This window comes from Saimiri boliviensis, chromosome 12, assembly GCF_048565385.1.
Source record: "Saimiri boliviensis isolate mSaiBol1 chromosome 12, mSaiBol1.pri, whole genome shotgun sequence".
In the NCBI taxonomy this organism is placed as follows: Eukaryota; Metazoa; Chordata; class Mammalia; order Primates; family Cebidae; genus Saimiri; species Saimiri boliviensis.
In genome coordinates, this window is record NC_133460.1 from 26,318,379 (window position 1) to 26,340,465 (window position 22,087).

At 43.0% G+C, this 22,087-nt stretch overlaps 1 protein-coding gene across 1 annotated transcript in view; it reads left to right on the forward strand.

Annotated features, from left to right (window-relative positions):
• Positions 1–19,214, forward strand: part of VSTM4 (V-set and transmembrane domain containing 4) — an 89,901-nt gene extending 70,687 nt beyond the window's left edge. Inside the window, exon 8 of the mRNA XM_039478102.2 lies at positions 17,860–19,214. Coding sequence (XP_039334036.1) covers positions 17,860–17,985 — 126 coding nt within the window. The 3' untranslated portion in view covers positions 17,986–19,214. The remainder of the gene's footprint in view (positions 1–17,859) is intronic.
• The last annotated feature ends 2,873 nt before the right edge of the window (positions 19,215–22,087 follow it).

A 22,087-nucleotide genomic window follows, 5' to 3' on the forward strand; every position in this document is an offset into this window, starting at 1 on the left:
TGAGTTCTTGCTTTTAATTCTTTTGGTTATATACCCAGAAGGGGGATTGCTGGATCAGATGGTAATGGTAGTTTTCGTTTTTTAAGAAACTGCTGTGCTGTTTTCCAAAACAGCTGCACCATTTTACATTCCTACAAACAGTGCACAGGGTTTTAATTTCTTCATGTCCTTACCAATGCTTGTTAGTTTCTCTTTGTTCTTTTTTTTTTTTTTTTTTTTTTTTTTTGATAGTAGCTATCCTAAGGGGTATGAGGTGGTATCTCATTGTGGTTTTGATTTGCATTTCCCTAATAAGTGATCTTTTTATGTTCTTGTTGGCCATTTGTCTGTCTTTGGAGAAATGGCTATTCAAATCCATTGCCCATTAAAATACAAAAATCAGGTTGTTTGATTTTTTTGTTGTTGTTGAATTGTAGGAGTTATTTATATATTGTGAATTTTAATTCCACATCAATTACATGATTTGCCAAAATTCTCACCTGTTCTGTAGTGACTTTTCATTCTGTTAATTGTATCCCTTGATTCCCAGAAGCTTTAAATTTTCATCGGAACTGGCTTTCTACCCCTAATGATGTCCTCAGCAGGGAACCTGGAATCACCAGAGTGTGGCTTTGACCAAAATATATAGAGTGAATGATGAATATATTTACGTGGGAAGATCTGTGGTTGGAGCTTAGTCTGAGTTCTCCCTGCTCCAAGTGTGGGCCAGGAGGCCAGGCGCCACCTGGAAGCTTTTTGGAAAAGTAGAATCTCCAGCCCTGACTCAGATCTGCTGAAGTGGAACCTGCAATTAACAAGGTCCCAGATGAATATGATAAACAGTATAGTTTGAGAAGCGTGGCTCTGAGTAATTTTTCAAACTAAGTAGCCACCTGTGGTAAGGTTAATGCTGTCAGGATCCAGAGTCGCTACCACCCTCCTCCAGAGAAGTCAGCCCCCTGGGGCGAAAGGGGGTTGTCTTATTTGTCAACAAAAAGAAAACTAAATATGAGAATTCTAAAAGTCCTTGTGACTCTCCCTAATTCCTGCAAACTTTTCTTGAACAGCTCATCCATGTGTCAGCCAGGTGTATGAAGCCTTGCCCCGTGATCTCCTAGGGTAGCACTTGGCCAGGTGACCAAGACTTGCCTGTGATTCCCTCAAGCTTACGGTCCACAGTAAGCCTCCCACTTCTCACAGAAACCCGAAGATTAAAGTGCTCAAAATGGACAGAAAGGAAGTAGTTCATTCATCCTAGTTCAGAGGGACCCTGCTGTAGGAACCTGCCTCTCCACAGCGCTGTTGGAAACCACAGGGTGGCTAGCCCAGGACTGAGACGCCCTGCCCTGTTTCACATCTGCTGATGTTGGGAAGAAGTTTCTTCCCCAGCCCCAGTTTTCACTATTGAGAATGTGCTGCCAGAGATGAAAAAGAATTTGTCTCTGATCAGTAGCAGAAAAGGGCTTTGAAGCACATTAGAAAGCAGTGATAGAATTCTGAGAGGATTTTAATAATAACCCAAATCCCAGCAAAATTATTTCCAGAGGACACACATTTCAGGTTTCTTGAAGGATGTTTATAATAAGCCAGAGAATTTCTCTTGTTGTCGTTAATGTGCTAGAACTGGTTTCAGTTAAATTTTACATGAAAAGGATATATTAACCTGCATAAAATATGTTCATAATCTAGATTTAAAATTAAAAAGAAGAAAAAAAGCCACAACCACATGTACAATATATTGCCCCAAGTAAAAGCCTTGGGAAAAAAATACAAACTTTGCTTGTACCATGCTAGTACCATTTTTGCAGAGATAAAAATTCTATGCTCCCCTCGGTACACATGCACAGCCCATTATTGTCTCCGGGAGTTATGTATGTCGGCTGGAGGGAAGAACGGATGTGAGGCTTCAGAAGGGATGGGCGTGCAGAAAACAGAAGTCATTTGCTTTCATGGATTCCTCCAGTCTAGAGAGAGCAGATATCTCTGCCTTCGGTAAGCTGGATGTGATCCAGATCATACCTCGCCCACAGTGGAAGTGAGAATATCCTGTTTCGGGAAGTCTGTTAGCCTTGACCCAGGGCTGTTGTTTCCCTGCATGCCATGCAGTTAGCGCCAAGGCACCTCTACTACTTGCTCCTGCCAACACTTGCCTGGCAAGAACCAGGTCATGTGCTTCTCATCCATGTCAGAGACCAATAGAAATTCACTGGGGCTCCAATTTTGTTGAAGGGCTAAGTGACACAGTTACTTTCAAGGTCTTTTTTTTTTTTTTTTTTTTGAGACAGGGTCTTGCTCTGTTGCCCAGGCTGGAGTGGTGGCAATCATAGCTCACTGCAGCCTCAAACTCCTGGACTCAACTGATCCTCCTGCCTCATCCTCCCCAGTAGCTGGGACCACAGGCATATGCCACCATACCTAGCTTTTTTCTTTTTTTTTTTTTTTTTTGGTAGAGCTGGAGTCTCTCTATGTGTCCCCACTGGTCTCAAACTCCTGGCCTCAAGCGATCCTCTCACCTTGGTCTCCCAAAGTGCTAGGATTACAGGTGTGAGCCACTGCACCTGGCCTCAAGAAATGTTTTGAGACTGGGTAGCTCCTTGAGCTCTCATTAGGACCCCCTTTTGGGAGACAAAAGGAATCCTACTGCAAATTTGTTACCAACAGAGTTGGCCCCACTTTCTTCTAGTACGGTAGTAGCTTTGTGCTTTGAGAAGGAAGGTGACTTTGGAATTGGCCCCCTCAGGACCATGTTTTTCTCCTATTTAATGCATCATTGATTCATTCACATTGCTTTTCCAGTCTTCTACTTATTCATTCCCCAATAATTGTTGAGCGCTGACAGGCAGGGGCAAAGTGTGAGAGAGGCAGGAGCATGAGCCTGGGAGCCACCTGAGCAAGGTGAGCAGGTGCAGGGAGATGCGCTGGGCTGGAGGGTCACCTGGGCAGGAGGCAGGTCTGCACATCCAGCAGGCCAGCCCATGGGTGGTCTTTCTTGGTTGTGCAGCCCACCCTGCTCCCAGGCGTCATGGTGGGGCTCCACTCTAGGGCAGGCTGTCCCCATGTGCCTGCAGGGACTGTCCCTCCCTGCAGAGCGGTAGCTTGTTTTCCATCTCAGCATGGCTGATTTGCTGCCATTATTGGGCACTTCATTTCTGAGATCATTGCACTGCTGGGAAATATTTTAAAAACTTTTTCTCTGCGTTTTATTTTTGAAATCTCATGAAACAATATCATTTCTACTCACATTTTTTAAGCCTATTTCATTTAAAACTTCAGTTTTGAGCACAGAGTACTTCAGAGTTATTAAAAGACTTTTTCAATTTCACATGGAGAATACTAGAAATGAAGTGTCATTTTGGAAAGAAAGAAAAACATCATCAACATATCTGTAACATCAAGCTAGGCACCCAAAATATTAGGAAGAAAATCTCTATGTGAAATTCTGACTTTACAACAAACTGATGGTGCATTTAAGGGGATCTTTTTACCTAGCCTGAATCAGTTCTAATTTATTATTATAAATTCTTAAAATTAAATTTATGAATTTCCAACAAGCACATGATCACCGAAAGACAGTAAGATGCAGCCTCGAAAATTTACCATGAGAGCATTCATAGAAAGATGAAGAATACAAATTATGAGTTCTGTCATAGGTCCCTATTGCCCACATTGCATGCAACATGAATTTAACAAATGAGCAGGCATGCCTACTGCTAGTTTACATTCGGTTTTAATGCTTGGTTTATGCCCTGTACATCACATCTATGACCTAACACTCCTGTGATGCTGATGTTGGTAGTGATGATGGTACTGATGATGGTGATGGTGATGATTATGGCGATGGTAATGGTGATGATGGTGATGACTGGTGGTAATGATAATGATAATAATGATGATGGTAGTGATGATGGTAATGTGATGGTGGTGGTGATGATGGTGATGGTAATGATGGTGATGGTAATGGTGATGACAGTGGTGATGATGGTGGTGGTGGTGATGATAATGGTAATGATAATGGTGATGATGACAGTGATAGTAATAATGTAATATTGATGATGATAGTGATGATGGTGTTGGTAATAATGGTGATAATGATGATGACAATGATTATGATGGTGATGATGATGGTGATTGATCATGGTGCTGATGATGATAGTGGTGATGGTGATGGGCATGATGGTGGTGATGATGAAGATGATGGTGATGGTGATGGTGGTGGTAATGATTATTATAATGATAATGCACACCCTTCCATGGCACTTCCCACATGCAGGCACTGTTAAAGTGCTTACCAGGAGAAGCACCACTTTAACTTTGGGACAACTCTTCTTGTCTCCATTTCACAGATGAGTTAGAGGAAGCACAGGAAGGTAAATACTAATACAAGATCCCCCACTAGGACGTGGCAGAGCTGCTCCAACCAGGCACTTGGCCCCAGATCCCTGTTCTTCCCCACTACACTCTGAGCTCTGATGCCTTTTGTCAAAAGTACTCAGTAAAATCTGAGTTTATGGGTTGTCAGGGTGTTTTTCTTGACCTCATTGGACAGTGGTAGAGAAGTAGGCTGACAATTCAGAATCTCCATTTGTTAAAATAGAAAGTGAAATTATTCCTCGAAATGGTCTCTGTCAGGAGTTTGGCTTATATTCTTCTAATTTTTTTTGTATATACAAGTGTAGATCCATATTTATATTCCCAATGTGTATATATGCAGTCCACCCACAGTTAATATAGGTCATGGCTACAGATTATGACAAATCCATTTCTGTGTGCCAAGTTCTCTAAAAATGGTAATAATTCTTTACGCCATGTTCACAGGTTGAATTGTTTTCTCATTAACAATATCTCAGGCACATCTTTCTCCATCAGTATGTATAGATCTACTTCATTCTTTAGTGACTGCAAAGTGTTGCAGTATCGTCATTTCTTTAACCAGTCTCCATTTCTTGACCATTTAGGTTGTTCTAATTTTTCACTCTTAGAATGGATGCTTTGGTAAATATCTTTTCACATGTAACTTTAAGTATTTTTGTAGGAGAGATTTTTACAAGTCGGATTATTATGTGAAAGTATAGCCTCATTTTTAATTTTACTGGAGTCTGCCCAATTAACTTCTGAAAGTATTTTCCTATTTTATTCTCCCCCAATCAAAAAGAATGAGAGTGACCACTTTCTCACACCCTCCACCATGTAAGGTATCCTCTCTCTCTTTATTGATCAACCATCTACCTATATTTTAAACTAGTAAGTTAAAAGCCATGTGGAGATTTTAGATGACTCTAAGTGTTCTACTTCTTGGTAGAGTGTTGTCAGGGAACCCCTAGAGAAGCTAAAAGAAAAAAAGAGTTTCATTGGCAAGAGGAAGGTCCCTGTCTACATTCCTGGGGCCAGGTAGATCAGCGTGGGGGTGCTAAAAGACAAATCAGACTGGTTTTCTTTCATTTTGTCGTTTTCATTCATTCATTCAAAAATGGCTGCCTGAGTCAGATGTCTTTCTAGGAGCTGAAGTTGCAGCCAACAGCATCCTCGAGCCTCTCCATCCACTGGACAGGGCAGATACATTGGCACCCTGAAATTAGCTGTAGTAGGGTTATTCACACATGAAAATCAGAAAATACTGCTCACATCAGAGCTTTCTTTGCTGGCAAGCCTCTTGTCAACATTTATCCACGCGGCCCTGGATGCAGCAGTGAATAAGCTGGATGGAGTCACCACCTTAGGGGAGCCCACTGGTGTGGTCAGAGGCTGGCTCTACACCAGCCCTGCTGCTTATTAGCTGCTGGCTGCATGCTTGCCACTTCTTCGCCTTCGTCTCTGCACATATTGAATGAGGACGATAATAAATGTACCTTCCACATAGACTAGTTGTTGTACTAAGTAAATATTAGGTACTATTGTCACATTCTTTAATGGAGGAAGACAGGTTACCAAATGGATGACACCTTACAATACCAAGGAGTGATACGTGCTCTGAGGGCATTAGGACAGGGCAAGGGGAGCCAGGGGTGGGTGCTGCATTCGATGGCGAGGACATCACAGTTGAGCAGAGGCCTGAGGATGAGGGAGCGAGGCACATGGCTCTGTGGGGAGAACATCTCAGGCTGGGCTGAGAATACAACTTGGGAAAAGGTCCTGAAGTAGGCCCTGAATGAGTGGTGCCATCCAGGGTGTGTCCAGGAAACACACAGAGATCCATGTGGCTGGAGCCCTGGTCAGCAACAAGGACATGTGGAGTAAGCCAAGATCAGAGGAAGGCATGAGACGAGGTCAGGAAGGATCAGGACCCTCATCCATCCTGACATCCTGATAAGAACTCCAGATTCAAATGTGTTGAGAAACCACTGGAGAACTGTGTGCTGGGCAGTGAGTGGCATGGTTTGACTTCTTATTTAGAAGGACTATCTTTCCTACTTAAAAAAATAGCCAGATATGTTTGACCCTGGCCTAAGACATAGTGGCATTCATTAGCATTTAGCACATAATACTTTCCAAAATGTCTCAAAGTGTCTTCTTCTTCCTACCTCAAAATATTTCAAAGCAACTGACTGTTTAAACAATACCTACTCATCATCTATAATACAAATAGTATCAATAGTAATAATCAAACACTTGTATAGCATTTACTATATGTCTACCAGGTATTTTTCCAAGTACGTTACGTTTTAATGCATTTAATCCTCATAAAATAACCCTATAGGATAGTTACTATTATGAGTCCCACTTTGTAGATAAGGAAATGGAGGAACAAAGAGGTTAAGTCCCTTGCCTAAGGTCACACAGCTAGTAAATGGCAGTCTTTCTGTCTCTGTGTGCACACGTTCTTAAGTAGGCCCTTGCACAGTTACATGGATCGAGGAGAGTGTTAAAGATTGCATTTGATCAGAATATTTGCAGATTCTCAGCATGAACATCTCTGTTGAAGTAGATAACCAAAGCCTCCCTTTTTTCTAAGCAAAAACATCCTCTTAAATAGTACTGCCAGCAACAGTGCTTTGGAAGGCAGCTGGGAATTCAAATATCTGTGGTCCACAGGGAGAGGAAATGAATGAACATGTTAGACCATGGAGCGGTTGCTGTGAGGCTATGAAAGTTCCAGGTATTAGGACTCTCCCCAAGAGCACTGTCTAGAATCATATTTTAGCTTCCAAAACATATGTTGGTGAAATTTACAGGCATCTATCTGTCTGATAACGTGTGGAACCTTGAACCAATAATATTAAATATTTGGCCTTAGACATTTCTATGCCAGACTTAGCAAGTTCCCGAGGGGGGTCACCTCTGCCTGTCTTCAGAGCAGTTAGGTGGTGACTTTCTGTCATGTCAGATCCATTCCGAGGATGTACTTTACTGAACATCCTGTGTACTCTTTGGACTCAAGGGCCTGAGGCGAATTTGCTCTGCTTATAATTTCTGAGTGAATTAATCCAACCCAAAGTGTCTGCAAACCTGTAGAGGACTTGCATGTCTTCATATCCATCCGAGACTTCTCTCCTGAGCTCCAGACGTTTCCAGTCCTACTGCTGTCCTAGAGCACACTGGGTGACTGGCCCTTAGTCGCTGGGTGACCATGCAGAGGTAGAATGGAGGGGGAATCTGGGCAAATATGATCTCAAGGCTCATTTGCACCTGCAGCTGCAGAGTAGGTGGGGCGTTTGGTGCCTCCAAGAGTGCCTAGGCCCTATATGTCTCTGGACCCTGGGTCAAGGCATACCCGTTAGCAGTCACAGCCAAATTGTGGATTTGGGAGTGCAACTGGATTCCAACCCTCACCTCAGAGTGAAGATCAACTATGAGTTATGCTGCTAGAGCCGGAGGTCCCAGTGGACCAGTGGCCTCTACTCCAGGGAGATGGCTGTAATAGTTATCTCTGAAAATCCCCCTGGACATCTCCAGTTCTACCCTGTTGGACACACAGCCTCATATGTTCACCTCTCCAGCAGACGGCTCTGCCCAGGGGTCTGCTGCCACCCCATGCACAGCCTGGGCCAAGCAGAGCCTGCAGCCTTGTGGCCTATGTCCCACACCAGTCAGAGATACACTGGGAACCTGGGAGTGAGGCTGTGGGGAAGGATGCAGAGACCCCTGGAGGTGTTCCAGTGAGATTCTTTCCTTCCCCTCCATCACCCTCTCCCACCAGGGACAGCTCCATGGGTCTGTCTTTGGGAAGTCTTAGGTTCTGTGGCCTCAAGGCCTCTGTTTCTCTACACCAAGCCAGGGCTCCTGCCTCTGATGAGGATGGGGCCAGCTCCCTTCTCCCACAACTTCCCCTTTAGCTGGAACTCACACTGCCCACTGAGTGGTATCGGGCTGTTTCAAAACCCCAAACAATTCATGCCAAGGGATTTTCACCATTTTCCCTGTTGGCCTCCCAGGCTTACTTCTTGGGAAGGGACTGCTGTCTGCCTGTCTGCTCACCCGGATACAAGACATTCACATCAGAGCACACACACTGCCTCTGACTATGCACTTGTAATGCCTGGGACTGCCCATGAGCGTCTGGGAAGGACTGACTGGCTCTGAATCCAGACAGCACCTGTAATCCAGACTCCATAATCACTGGCCCCACCTCACAGGGCTGGCATGAGGATGGAGCAAGATAGTGAAAATTAGTAAGCATTTTCTGACTTCGGTTCTCAGAAGGACTGACTCTTATCTACCACACTCTGCTACCTCCCAAAGCCACTTCTGGATTGCGTCCTTTGTCTTGCATAGGCGTTTTTTTTTTTGTTTGTTTGTTTTTTTCCTTCTTTATTTTTATTTAAAGTGTACATCATAGAACTCTATATTCTTTTTTCATAATATGTTTAAATAAATTTGCCAATCAGCACCCATGGTACTTGAGATGAAGTCAAGTTCAAATCCAAGGCATGTTGATGATAGTAGGACTGACAGTGTTCACAACATACTTTTCTTTCCTGAGTTGGGTCCTATGGAGACCCATCGAGGACCCTCTGTCAAATCGAGCTTTCCAAGTGCGCAACCTCAAGCTCCTTGGTGGCCACAGTTATATGTGCAGTGGCTGTTGTTAGGGGAGAGTTTGTTTTACCAGTTGCTCTGCTGAATAAAAAATGAGCACTTATCTTGCAGGGAGAAGAGGAAGTCTGCCCCCGATAATTTGTAATTCTCCCATGAGTAAATAGATTCCTGATAGTGCAGCTCTGTGGAGCTGCAGTCACATTTTTAAACTCTACGGTGACATTAGCATAAACATTCCATGTCCCAGTTATTGATCTGTTGCTGTGATAATGGTATTACCCAATTGAACTTTTGACATTGAGAGAACTTGCAGAGGCTGCAATTGCATTTTTCTTTTATTTCTGTGACTTAATTCAAGTTGCACATCTAACTGTGATCTCCATGAAAAAGCGTTGTTTTGCAGGAGACTGCACAAGATAATGCTAAACCTCTCTCTCGCTCTTAGCAAGAATGTTAACTTTCAGCTTGAATCATGGAACACACCTACAAAGTGAAATACTCAGAAAGTACCCATTAAGAGCTTAAAGTGTGTTATATTCCAGAAAGGTGCACAACCTCAGAAATTCTTGGGGTTAACTTTTCTCACATTAGCCAAATCAGATAGTTCTTTCCCCATGGACGTACTTTCCGTGCTCATCACCCTCAAACTGGGGAAAAGAGGGGCTTGCATTAGAGGCTGGAGATTCAGCGCAGAGGCTACTACCTGCTGTTAACAGTATCTCACCCTTGGCAGAACAGTAGGCTAGACAGGCCATTGCAAGCTCTGAAACTTGCAAACTCAGTATGTGATGCCTAGAGTCTATTGTAAACCCGGTCTGTGTGATCATCCTTTCCTAATGCTTCTGAGAAGAAGCTGTGCTACGTGAGAATTTAATCTGGCTCAGCAGCCATCCAGGAGCACTTGAGTTCAAGTCTAGGACTGGAAAGTTTCTTAAGCATAAAGAAAAGGTAATTACTGTGCCACTATCACTTAGTACAATGTCTAAAAGAAAAAAATAAATGCTGACAAGGATGTGGAGCAATTGGAAAGTCCCATGATTTGCAGGTGGGAGGGCAAAATGGTTCACCTTGGACAAATAGGCAGTTTCTTACAAAATTAAATATAACTTGCCAGATGGCCTAGCAAATCCACTCCTGGGTATTTACTCTAGAGGCAATAAAACATCACACAAAAGCTTATATGTGACTATTTATAACAGCTCTATAACCACTAAAGACTTGGAACAATCCACAAGTTGTCCACCAGGTGAGTGAATGGCTAGCTGCAACATGTGGAATACTCTTCACCAACAGAGAGGTGCAGACAATCGTTGCTTGCAACAATTGGGATAAATCTTCAGGCAATTATGCTCAGTAAAAAAAATCCAGTCCTGGAAGGTTTACACTGTATGATTCTTTGTACATGACTTTGTCTAAGAGACAAAACCACAGTGGCAGAAAACAGATCTGTGGTTGCCAGGGGTCAGGGCTGGAAGGAAGGTAGGACTGCAGAGTGATGGAGCTGACTGTGGCAGTGGTTACAGACATCTATACCTGCGTTACAATTCTTAGATCTGGACACCTAAAAAGTCCATTTTACCCCATGTCATTTAAAACAAATAAAATTTTGAGAAACCTCCTTTATGCCATTGGAGACACAGCAGGAAGCATGAATAGAGCTGTAATCCTAGGGCTGAGTCTGTGGACACATGTTGGTGAACATGCCTGCAGCATGTGGGATCTGATGCACATTTGAGAACATAGCTCAGAAGTGTGCATGCCTAGAACATTCTTAGATGTTACTCGTATAAATGAATGAGTTCATCATCATAATCAGTTTGTTGTAAAATACCTTCCATACAAAAATGCCCGTTTGTATGATGGGCAGGTGTTTTATGCTGAGGGGATCAGCTTAAATAGAAACCTGTACTCCCCTTCCCTGTTAGGGAAGTTTCAGGGAGGAGACTGGAAGGGGGACTGAGCAGGTCACATGGCTCTTTTGCATCCATAGCATAACCCTTGGTACTTTCAGCAGCCACAGGATGTGCAAAGTAAAGAAACACTTTACCTCAGCGTTTTATAACTTGCAGAATTCATTGCTAGAGAACCTCTAATATTCAAATGAGAGGTCAGGAACATCCTTGAGACAGATAGCAGAGGGGTCCTCTGCTGTGAGGGGTAAATCTTCTGGCTCAGCCCTGCCCCTGTCAACACCCACAAACTGAGCCCCACCATCCTGTCCCACCATGGAATGGGCCTTCTTTTTCCACATGGAAGGCAGCAGGCAGCAGGCTGCCACCAGGGCTGAGCATGACCCAGAGATGAAAGGCCACCATCTCCTACCATCTGGTCACTTCTGCTTAGACCTGGGAGTGTGGATTCCCAAAGCCTTGGCTTATTTTATGTATTTCACTTTATGTTGAAACAGACTGATTTTTATTTGTGTTTTAGGACAAGATATCTGGGCATAGGCCAGAGCCACTGCCCATCTACATGGCACCTTTAGGTAGGTTACAAAAAGGCACCCATCTTAATAGACAAATTATAGAAGAGCTCCCCATCATGGTGAGAACAGCTCTGCCCCCACAGAATATCTTGGGAGAGCTGAGCATGGGGTGAATTTCAACCCTCAGTCACTTAAACCTGGAGACCCAGGGTTCACTGTGGCACAGACACTAGGCTCCTTGGTCTGTTTTCTCTACCACCTTGAGCAAGTTGGCCTTGGTTTTCATTCGTGTCGCCTCTCTGTTTTAAGGTCTAGTTTCTTTTTCCCTGGAAGAAGTGAAGTCAGGGAAGTCAAAGCACGTAGATGTAGTATGATCGCTTCCCTGGGCAAGAAGCCCTTTCCTGTAGTATTTTTGTGTCTTCTACTCGCTACGTCAAAACCTCAGTCCAGTCCCTTCCTGAGGTGGGGCTGCTTCTGCGTGCCATTTTGTTTCTGCTTAAATCCCCAGCATGAAACGTGGCAATAAAAGAAAAATGGCTTCAGAGAGAGCTGCAGAATGGCAGGCGGCACACAGTGTTTGGGGGCAGAAATGACCTGACTTGTTACAGCTGACTCTCAGCACTCACAGCCTCTGTGTGCTCAGCTGACTGCAGGATCTGTCCCGGCCCAGGGTTCAGTTCTGAGGACAGGAATGTCCTGCTGCTGGCCTATGTGCAGGTCACCTGGCAGCCAGGTGCATTGCCCAGATGGAGGCAGCCACATCTGGGTGGCCTCCCTCCCCTGCTGGAGCCAGGTGCCCTTTATACTAGTCAGGATGGCAGCATCTGAGTCCCCATTGCCCCCTTTCCAGAAAGCTAGAGGAAGGCATGGGCTGCCAGCAGCCCAGCTAGATTGTTGCAGCCCAGGGTCAAGGCCAAGGCCTGGTCATGGAGGGGAGGCAGCTGCGGATGGGAGGTATGTGTGAGGCAGGGTACTATGTGAGGAAGTCCTAGAGCCTCTCTCCTCCAGCCCTGCTCCTCACTGAACCAGGGGTAAATGCATCAGACCTTTGTCCCCTGCCTTGCCTCGGATGTAGCAGGGAGGGTGCTCTGCTGCTGACATAAATGTCTTACTCTCGCAGATCCTCCCACCCCATCAGGTAGTTGTAGTTCATCTTCTCTCTCCTTCAGGAAGGCTATTTACTCTTCTTCCATTCTCTTCTGTCCTCACCTTGACTAATGTATTCGTTTGCTAGAGTGGCCATAACAAAATACCACAGTCTCACAGTCAGGGCAGCTTAAACAATAGACTTTCTTCGCTCACAGTTGTGGAAGCTGGAAGTCTGAGCTCAAGGCACTGGCAGGGTTGGTTTGAGCCCTCTCTACTTGGCTTACAGATGCCGCTTTCTCCATGTCTTCATGTGGTCTTCCCACTGTGCGTGTGTATGTCCTCATCTTCTTAGAAGGACAGCAGTCAAATTGGATTAGGACTCACCCTAATGACTTCATTTTAACTTAATTACCTTTTTAAAAATCCCCACCTCCAAATAGAGTCACATTCTGAGGTCTTGGGTGTTAGGGCTTCAACACAGGAAATCTGGGGAATGTAATTCAGTTCATAACAACTAATTTCCTAGACTCCGTGCCTTACCCGCCAAAAGATACCCAGGGCTACTTAGTTCACAAAGTTCTTGTAAACTTACGAAGCATTCAGAACGTGCACATATGCATGCTATTTCAGCTGACTCTGGAGAGGAGGCGATGCCATTGAAACACTGACTTGTTCAGCACACACATGTTTAGCACCTTTTATAGGGTAGCCACTAGGCCAGAACGTTACATAGATCTCATTTCAATCCTCATAATGTCCAACAAGGAAGGGATCATCATTATCTCTGAGCTCTAGTGATGGAACTGGCCCAAGGTCACACAGCCGACATTTGAACTTAGATCCAAATTCCTCTTGCACCCACGAACTGCAGTCACCCCCAGGACGATGGCCTCAGCCACTCTCCTCGCCTCTCCTCCGTGAACACTTTCATTGAACTGAGAGCTAGAAGAATTTCCCTTTATCGCAGCCTTCCTCTGACGCATGAATACCTGCCTGTATCTGACTCTTCATCCCCTCTTGCTCCTGGAATCCCCCTCCAGACTTACTTGGCTGGTGGTTTTCTAATACTAAAAGTGAGACTAAGGGTTCATGAAGCAAGGGGTCTGAGACACAAAAAATACCAAGCTGCTGAATACAACAAATCCCAGGTCTTTATCTGAGGAATAGAAAGAGAATCTGACCAGGAGTCTCTGCAGGTTAAGTGAAAGGGAAAATAAAGTAAAACCAAACAGTCGTGGGAGAGAGGAAATGGCCAAGTTGCTTCTCACATATTTAGAACATTCTGGGGCTCTTTCTAAAGGATTCTGCCAGGACTTCCTAGCAGCAGTTGGTTAACTCTTGCTGCCTGTTTTCCAGTGAACACAACATCTGGACATAAATGTAAAGCTTGCAATGGAATTTACAGTAGTAAGAGTGTTTGTGAATAGGCAGTTCAACACTCTTGAAGCTTCTATCCTCAGCTCCACAATTTGGACTAGCACTCCACAACATTTTGTACTTCCTGCATCCCCCAGAGTAGGGTGGGAGTTTTAAGAGAGTCATTTTGAGGCCCAGTGGCTAACAGGAAATTAACAGAAGTGCTTCCTCATTCATTTTTAGGGACTCTGGGAGTGATTCCCTAGCTTAAATCCAGGTTGGGTTTGTCTACTAAAGATAACAGTAAAGTTGTATAATCTGAAATAAAGGTGGGGCTTTGCAACAGCCTCCTCATCAGGCTGTGCCCCACCTGCTTTAACCACTGCTTTCTGCTCCTGGCTCCTGGTTTTACCACCAGTTCTATAGTTTACCTCATCTTACTGATGTGCCCAAAATTTTCTCTAAGCTACTCCTTAGATGCACCTAAATCTTCCACTGAAACATCAGTAAAGAAAGGTAGTTTGGTGAAAACCAATGAGGAATATATATTTGCCCCTTTCATTGGCCATTAGGAATTTATTTCCAGTTAAACAATCTGGGAAATGTAATTAAGCACATGGCTGATGGTGATAGTCAAGTATGCATGCCAGAAAAACAATAGGTTTTTTAAAGATGCCAAGTAGTGATATTATGCATCTTATCTTGGAAACTATACACTTCACAGTTCTGAGCCTCCTGTGAGCTGCCTCATATCTTCAATCAAATTATTATATTCCAGAAATATGCATAAGGGAAATGATTCTACACATTTTATGGTGGGTTGTTGCTTGTAGCAGTAATTGAAGTACCTTTTCCACTTATGAAAGTACTAATTTTATTTGCTTTTATTGCTTTTCTAGATGCAATTATTTATTTAGTGTGCTTTGGCTTTATTAAATTATGTTTACTATAGGAACATCATAAAAATGTATGAAAACAACACATCAGCCAAGCCAGCCTGGTGACCTGTATTGAGAGAGCTAGTGTTATTTTTCATATCCAAACGTAATGGAATAACTTAAGAATAAACAGATAATCTACACTAGAAAACAATGCAATTTCAAGGTAATGTAATAAAACACCTGGACAATATGATTTCATAAATCTTGGTGCTAAAATTTACATGAGTTGGGTTTTGTGTGCTTATTTGAGGACACATGACATTTCTAAATGGAATCATTATAATGGGAAATGTAATTAAACCAAAAGGCAAGAATGTAAACAGGGTTTTTGTCGCTTGCAAGATATGGATGACTAGGAAGCAATGTAAAGACTTTTGGTGTCAAAAGGCAAGCAGAAGGCTCTTGTCCCTATAAATGATCTTAACTTTGAAATTGAAAAATTGCTAGACAATTTGTCTAGGTCATTTGGCAATCAACTCCAGCAGAGGTGCTGGCTTAAGGAAGTCTTTGTAACTCCCTTTTTCTATTACTTTCTGTGCCTTTTAGGGTGCATCACCTGAAAAGAAAAGAAGTGTTTTGTTTTTGGCATTCTTTTTAAGAAACTTCAATCGAATGTAGATGGTTTACTTGTTTGCAGTGGAAACCAGATAACCAGGAAAGGGGCATACAAACTTTGAACAAAAAAGGAAATCAAACAACACCAAACCAAAGCCAAAACCAAAAATCCCTAGGTCTAACATCCCAGATTATAAACAGCAGAGCTGCTTAAATGAAAACAACTGTGTGACTATACATTCATGACCAACTTTTATTTTTCTAATTATGGATTAAAATTGATTAATTCATTGTGTAAATACGTGTGCCTACTACAAAATCCAAATGGTAACAACAAATACACACAGTCAAAGCTGGGTCTCCCTGCAGCTGCTCAGGTTACGTCCCTAGAAAGAGCCATGGTAGTGTGCTCTCTGTTTTCTGAATGAGTGCCAAGAGTTCCCAGGATTTTCTGAGTATGTAAAATATGTACCCACCTATTTACTTACGTACCTGCATACATGCATATTTACATGGGATATGATAGTGAAATATGCAGTACATATATAACTTCCTTCTTCATTCGTAAAGACTGTACCTTATATTGCATCATACGAATACCCGCATCTCCTACGGACACCTATTTAAGTGTTTATAGTTATCTGCTTGTACCAAGAAAGACTCCCACTCTTAGTATAAGAGAGACCTGTTTGTTTTGTCAACCTTTTGTTTTTAATGTTTGGCAACTTGAAAGACAAACAAATGATGTCTAAGTGTGACTTTAAGTCTTGGTTTTCTGATAATGAGAGGGTGAGTATCACTTCATCTGTGTCTGAGACACTTGCATTTTTCCTTCCCATGAACTGCTGGTCCTGTCTGTTGTCCTTTGCTGAATTTGCTAGTGGGACCCTGGTTATTATCTTTGTTGAACTGCAAAGTCCTTTAATATGAGCAGTAAATATTTTCCTCATTTTTTTTAGTTGTCCTTTGATTTTATTGAGAGACTATTTTGCCATAATTAGCATGAAAATGTATACATCTTTTTTCCATTGCTCCTGGGTTTTGTGCCATATGTCAAAATAACTTCCATAGTTGGAGATTTATTTTTTTAAAAAACTCTCCATCTGTTTTCTAGTTGTTTGATAGGCATACTTTCTACATTAAAATTTTTAATTCACTTGGAATTAACCTGAGGTTAATGATATAAGGATAGATTTTCTTTTTTCTCAAATGGCTGTCCAAATGTCCCAACAGCATTTATAGAAAAATAATGTTAGGGTTTAATTTTTAATATCACTAGATTTGGATAGCCAATTATTCTTTATTTTAACAATGTTTCTTAATCACATTAAGAAAATATATGTCTAACCTAATTCATTCAAAAATTGTTTTAAACAAAAGTGTGTTTTTAACTTTATTAAGTAAAGTACCTTTCTAGCATCTATAATCATATGCTTTTCTCTTTTGATCTATTACTATTATGAATTATGTTAATATATTTTTTCATATCAAACCATTTTTGCATTTCTGGAAAAAAATCAACTTGAATATGATTATCTTTTAATGTACTTAATTATCTCTGAGTAAATTTAACTGAAAATTTGTATTAATAAATGATACTGCCCTTCCTTCCTTCCTTTTCTTCCTTCCTTTTTTGATGGAACAGTCTGATTTCCTAGAGTTAACGTTTATAATTTCTATTTTTCTGGAACATTCTGCATTTTATTCTGTATTTAAAAGATTTTTCAATATATTCAGCAAACGAATCTTCTTAAAAAAATGTAAACTTCCTTCATTTAGTTTATGTCTCTTGTCTTATTTTATATTTTATTCACTTATGCTTTTTCCCTTTTTATCTCGATTAATTTATTTTTCAGTTTGTCTGTTTTACTGATGATTTATACAGTCTGGGTTTATTTCTATGAGGTTTTTCCTTCTGCTTTTCTTTATTTTGTTCCTCTTCTTCTAACTCCTTGAGTTGGAGGCTTGACCCACTTAATTCATGTTGTTTAGCATAAATATTTCAGGCTATGTTTTTCTGTTAGCACTGCTTCAGACGCAGGCTTTAGGTTCTGGCAAGGAATACTTTCCTTAGCATTATTTTCAAGATATTTTGAAATTTTAGTTTTATACTAAGCCATTTACAAAAATTTCTGGGTGGTGGTATTCTAGTTTTGTTACTAATTGCTAGGATTCTTTTGTTTCTGTCTCCACCTTGTATTTCCCTTTTGATCAGAGACCATTGATAATAGTTACATTATTTTTACTCTTCAGCAGTCAAGTTTTCTTTTAGCCTTGTGTTGAGTCATTTTTTGTGAGTGTTTCATGTCAGCCTGAAAACAAATCACAGGATCTCACTGCAGGACATAGTGCTCTATGGAAGACAGTGAGCTCTATCTTATTAATTATGCTATTGGGTTTTATGTAACCTCTTAAATTTCTTGTCCACTCATCCCTCTTTGAATCCCAAAATGCTATGAACATGCATGCTTGATGAATGAATGTGTGATGTAGAACTTCTGTGGTCAGCTAACATTGTGTTGTGTTCTTTTTCTCTTATAGCCAAAGATTGCTGAGGAAAACTTAACCTATGCTGAGCTGGAGCTGATCAAACCCCACCAGGCTGCCAAAGGCGCCCCCACCAGCACTGTCTACGCTCAGATTCTCTTTGAGGAGAACAAACTGTAGCATCGCATCCTCCTCTGAGGTTCTGTTTAATACCTGCCGCCCAGTTATTTATGAAGCCTTGGAGACAAAGCCCTTATTTCTGTATTTTCACTCGTGCCTTCTGAGTGGTGGGGAGCCCCTTTTCAGTGGCATTCTGGGTGCCTTCAAATAGGTACAAGACTGCTCTCCCGCAAAGAATAGGGGCCACAGCCCTTGGACAGATCTCCCAGGACAAGATGTGCCTGGGCCGGAGCCCTGAGCATAAGGACTCTGATTCTGAGACCAGCCAAGGAGATTTTCTGCTGAGCCAAACCCCATCCCATTTCCCTCCTCTTCCCCCAGTTTTTCTTTAAAATCATTTTTTAAATCTTAATTTTAGTCTCTACTCTTCCTGTATCCATGATACAAGCTCATAGTATATAGTTAGAGGAAACACCATTATGGACCCAACTGTAAAATGGCCCATATGTTGGTTTTCCAAGGATCAGATGGCATTGCAGTTTGCTGATCATTTCAATCAGCAAACTGCTGATTGCCAGCACCGCCTGAGATGGCATCTCTTGTTTTAAATAGATGCACTGACCGTGGGGATTCATTCCAGAGGGACAGACTGACTAGAAGTATAAGGTCTGTCTCTGAATGCCATGGTGCCCACCTGAGACCCTGAGGCCACAGGACAAGAAGAACACCATTCTAGAGGGCTTCCATCCCTTCCGCAGGGTGGACCTGTACTGACAGAGAAACAGACTCTCTAAGAAGTGCTTACTCACCCTTTTCTAAAGGAGCAGAGGTGCTGGCCATCGTAGACGAACTGGAGCATGTGGGCCTCTTCACTGTGTGCCAAGCTCAGCCACCTCTGAGTCAGAACCCACTCCTGTGAGAGGATGTCTGCTGCCAGGTGCCCTCAGGGTAGGAGAGTGGGAGATACACGCCGAGCTGGAAAGTGTGTTCCGAAGACCCTCCTCTTGCCAAGTGCCTTGCCCATCACAACCTTGTGTGTAAATTCTAATGGGTTTGAATGGGGGTCAGGGGTGCATGGGGAAGTTGCTCTGTGGACCTGTGGGACACCCAGGAATCTTGGACTCACTGGCGGGGGACCCATTCTGGAAGCACCATCCCGTCAACTGCATTGCTGAGGACATTTCTTAATGTGTGATTGCACTCTGGGTGGCCATTTACTGCACACTATAGAAATTGTTTGATTATGTAGTGGACCATGTATATATGATAAATTATCTATTTTAAACACAGCTGGGGTATGAGTTGTGCTCTCTGTATAGCCGTGTGACCTTAGCTGACTTTCTTATCCCCTAATGGCCTCAGACTCCATGTTTGTGTAAAGATGACTTAACTTTCCATAGAATTCTTGAGAGTAAAATGGGATAATGAATCTTGCCAGGTTCTAGAAACTGTAAATTGCTACACAAATGCTCTGTGTTGACATTCATGCTAAAACCAGTCTGCATTTTCAAAATGAACATTTCTTCACTATTAAGGCTTTCATTGCAATAACTGTAAAAAGCAAATACTTGTTCACCAACTTAGCCCTACAGTAATGTTTCCAAAGACTCATGAGAGCTTATGGTTTATTGGAAAGGGTCCAAATTGGAAGCAGATATTGATTTTCTGGGAGCAAACTTGTCTGCCTTTACAAAGTGGAAATTCACCCTCTCTGAATGACACCTGTGTCTCATTCCTCCCTCTCTGCTAGATCTCAAAGGCAGTAAATAACCCATGCAGCTTTTGAGGAAGAAAGACCCATTTGGAAGCACTCACTAGAACTTTCTGAGCATCTCTTTAGGAGGGGAGGATACATGGTTAGCACATCATTTATATCGTAATTATCACAGGGATTTTTAGTTTATCTTGACAATGTTTTGACAGATGTATAGTGTTTTGAGGGCAGAGGGTGATCTCCTCATTTACCCAAAGAGCCTTATGGGTTAGTGAGGCCTGGGGGGTGCCAAATGGAAAGGAGAGGGGGCACGTGACAAGGAGTTGGTGGGGAGAGTGCAACAGGCCAGGGAGTAATATCTTCCTGGATCGCTTAGATCTCTGCAGAATGGAAATGAACTCCAGTCACCCCCAAACTCACCCACTTAAATCCAAGGAGAGCCTAGGGTTATCATACAGGGGCATTCTACCAAGAAGAACGCATGCTGTTAAGAGCTGGTAGCTCCCAGTTAGAGTCTAACCAGTCACTGTTATGTTATAGATTGAGTCCAGCCTCTCTTTCCCAAACTGTGGTCATCACTCCATGAATCCACACTAAGTTGTGTGAATGGGGACCTGCAGATTATCCCCTCCTACTGAAAACACTGTCCAGGGGAATCATGGAAGCTATGGACAGCATCCAGGCAGAGCTTGTTCCACCGTTATCTCTAGAAGCAAACGTCCAAGCTGTGCTCAGAACCGGAAGCAATGGATGACTTGTAGCTGGTGCTTGTTTGAGATGATACATTGACATTATTGCCATAGTAAGCTTTAAAAGATGTGGCCACTCATTCATTCTTTATCCACGGTCCATTAATCATGCATTGTCATTTCCAAAGATGAGGGGAAACAAGTCATATATTGGTGAAATAGAAATTAGGGAAAGGTCATCAATCTGTTTTTACTATAAAGCATCAATGATAGAAACTATATATGAGTAATTTTCAAAATGGATCATTGCTTATATGTTTAAATGAAGCTAAAACAAGTGTGAACCTGTTGCTCAGAGTGCGTTGTCTTCCTTCAGGCAGAGAGCAGATGCTGTCAGATTTGGTGGTGAGTTTTAGGCCTTGGCATGGTTGGCATGGAGTCATCACAGGAAGCCAGGAGGTGTGAAGGGGCATCCACTTAGGTGACACTGTCTTGCCAAGCCAAAGCCCCAAGGCCTGCGCTGAAGCAGCTGTAGTGGAGGTGAGGCCTGGGATTCCTTAGGGAACCGTCTTTATGAATGCACCACCACTCTGTTAGCTCCTGGGGAAAATAAGGAAAAGCCAGGCCCGCCTCCCAACTCTTGTGAGAGTGAAAACAACCTGGGACACTTAGAAAATACATTTTAATGTAGGGTAATGTAGGCTGGCCCACATAGCAATAAGCCCAAATACTCATGGCCCTGCTCATCACAGCCTCTGATATGCATGACTGTAACCTAGGCTGAGCCAAGAATGGAGCTCATGCCAGAAATGGTCTCAAGCATGCACGTGACCATCTGGGATAATCAAAATCCTGAGGAGAAAGAAACCATCTTTGTCTTGGGCCGTGAAGCTGGAGTGACAGAAATCATATCTGTTCCCATATCTCCTGCCTAGCAGAGAAGGCTTGGAAGGCAACAGAGACACTGAGCAGGAAGCAGGGAGGAGAATGTCCTGAAAGGGTAGGACTCCACCTCAAGTCCCTAACATCCCGGACTCTTCTCTTCCGTAAACTAATTACCCCATGGTTTAAATCCTGGTTTTGGTCTAGCTAGTCAGGTGGCAACATAAAGAATCTGATTAGGGTATGTATCAAAGTTCCTTCCTAGCACAGGAAACAAAAATCAAAACAACAAAAAAAAAAACACTGATATCCATACCCAGGGTGCCCAATTAGGGCACCCCAGTGGCTGAATTGCATCCGTGAGCTCCTGCTGCACTGTGCTTCCTCCTGCCGAGTGGGCCCATCCCTGGCTCTGAAGACGCCTTTCTCAATGGAGAGCTCTCGATGGAGGGCTCCAGGACTGATGCGCTCCCTAAGGAAGGGAGCCCTCAGATTTGGAGAGGGATACCAGCAGGGCCAGAGCAGGACTGAGGGACGCTAGTGGCAGCAGGTGGAAGGGCACAGGGTGCTAACACAAAAAAGCCATGCCACATGCATGCTGGAGGGAGTCTTTTTGTGTCAGCCTAAAGCTCAGGCTGGCTTCCATGGCGGGGACATTGACCCCACCCTAGACCACACTCCCATTTCCATACACGGGACAGAAGCTGTTCCTCAGAAAGGAAAACCAAACAAAAATTCATGGTCTATGGGAGGGGTCTGCATTCAGCATGGCCATGCTGGGCTGAAGTGGCCGTGGGGTGTCCAGATAGACGGGCGCATAGACTGGTGCTTTCTCAACCTTAGTGCTTGCACAAATCATCGAGATCTTGTTAAAATG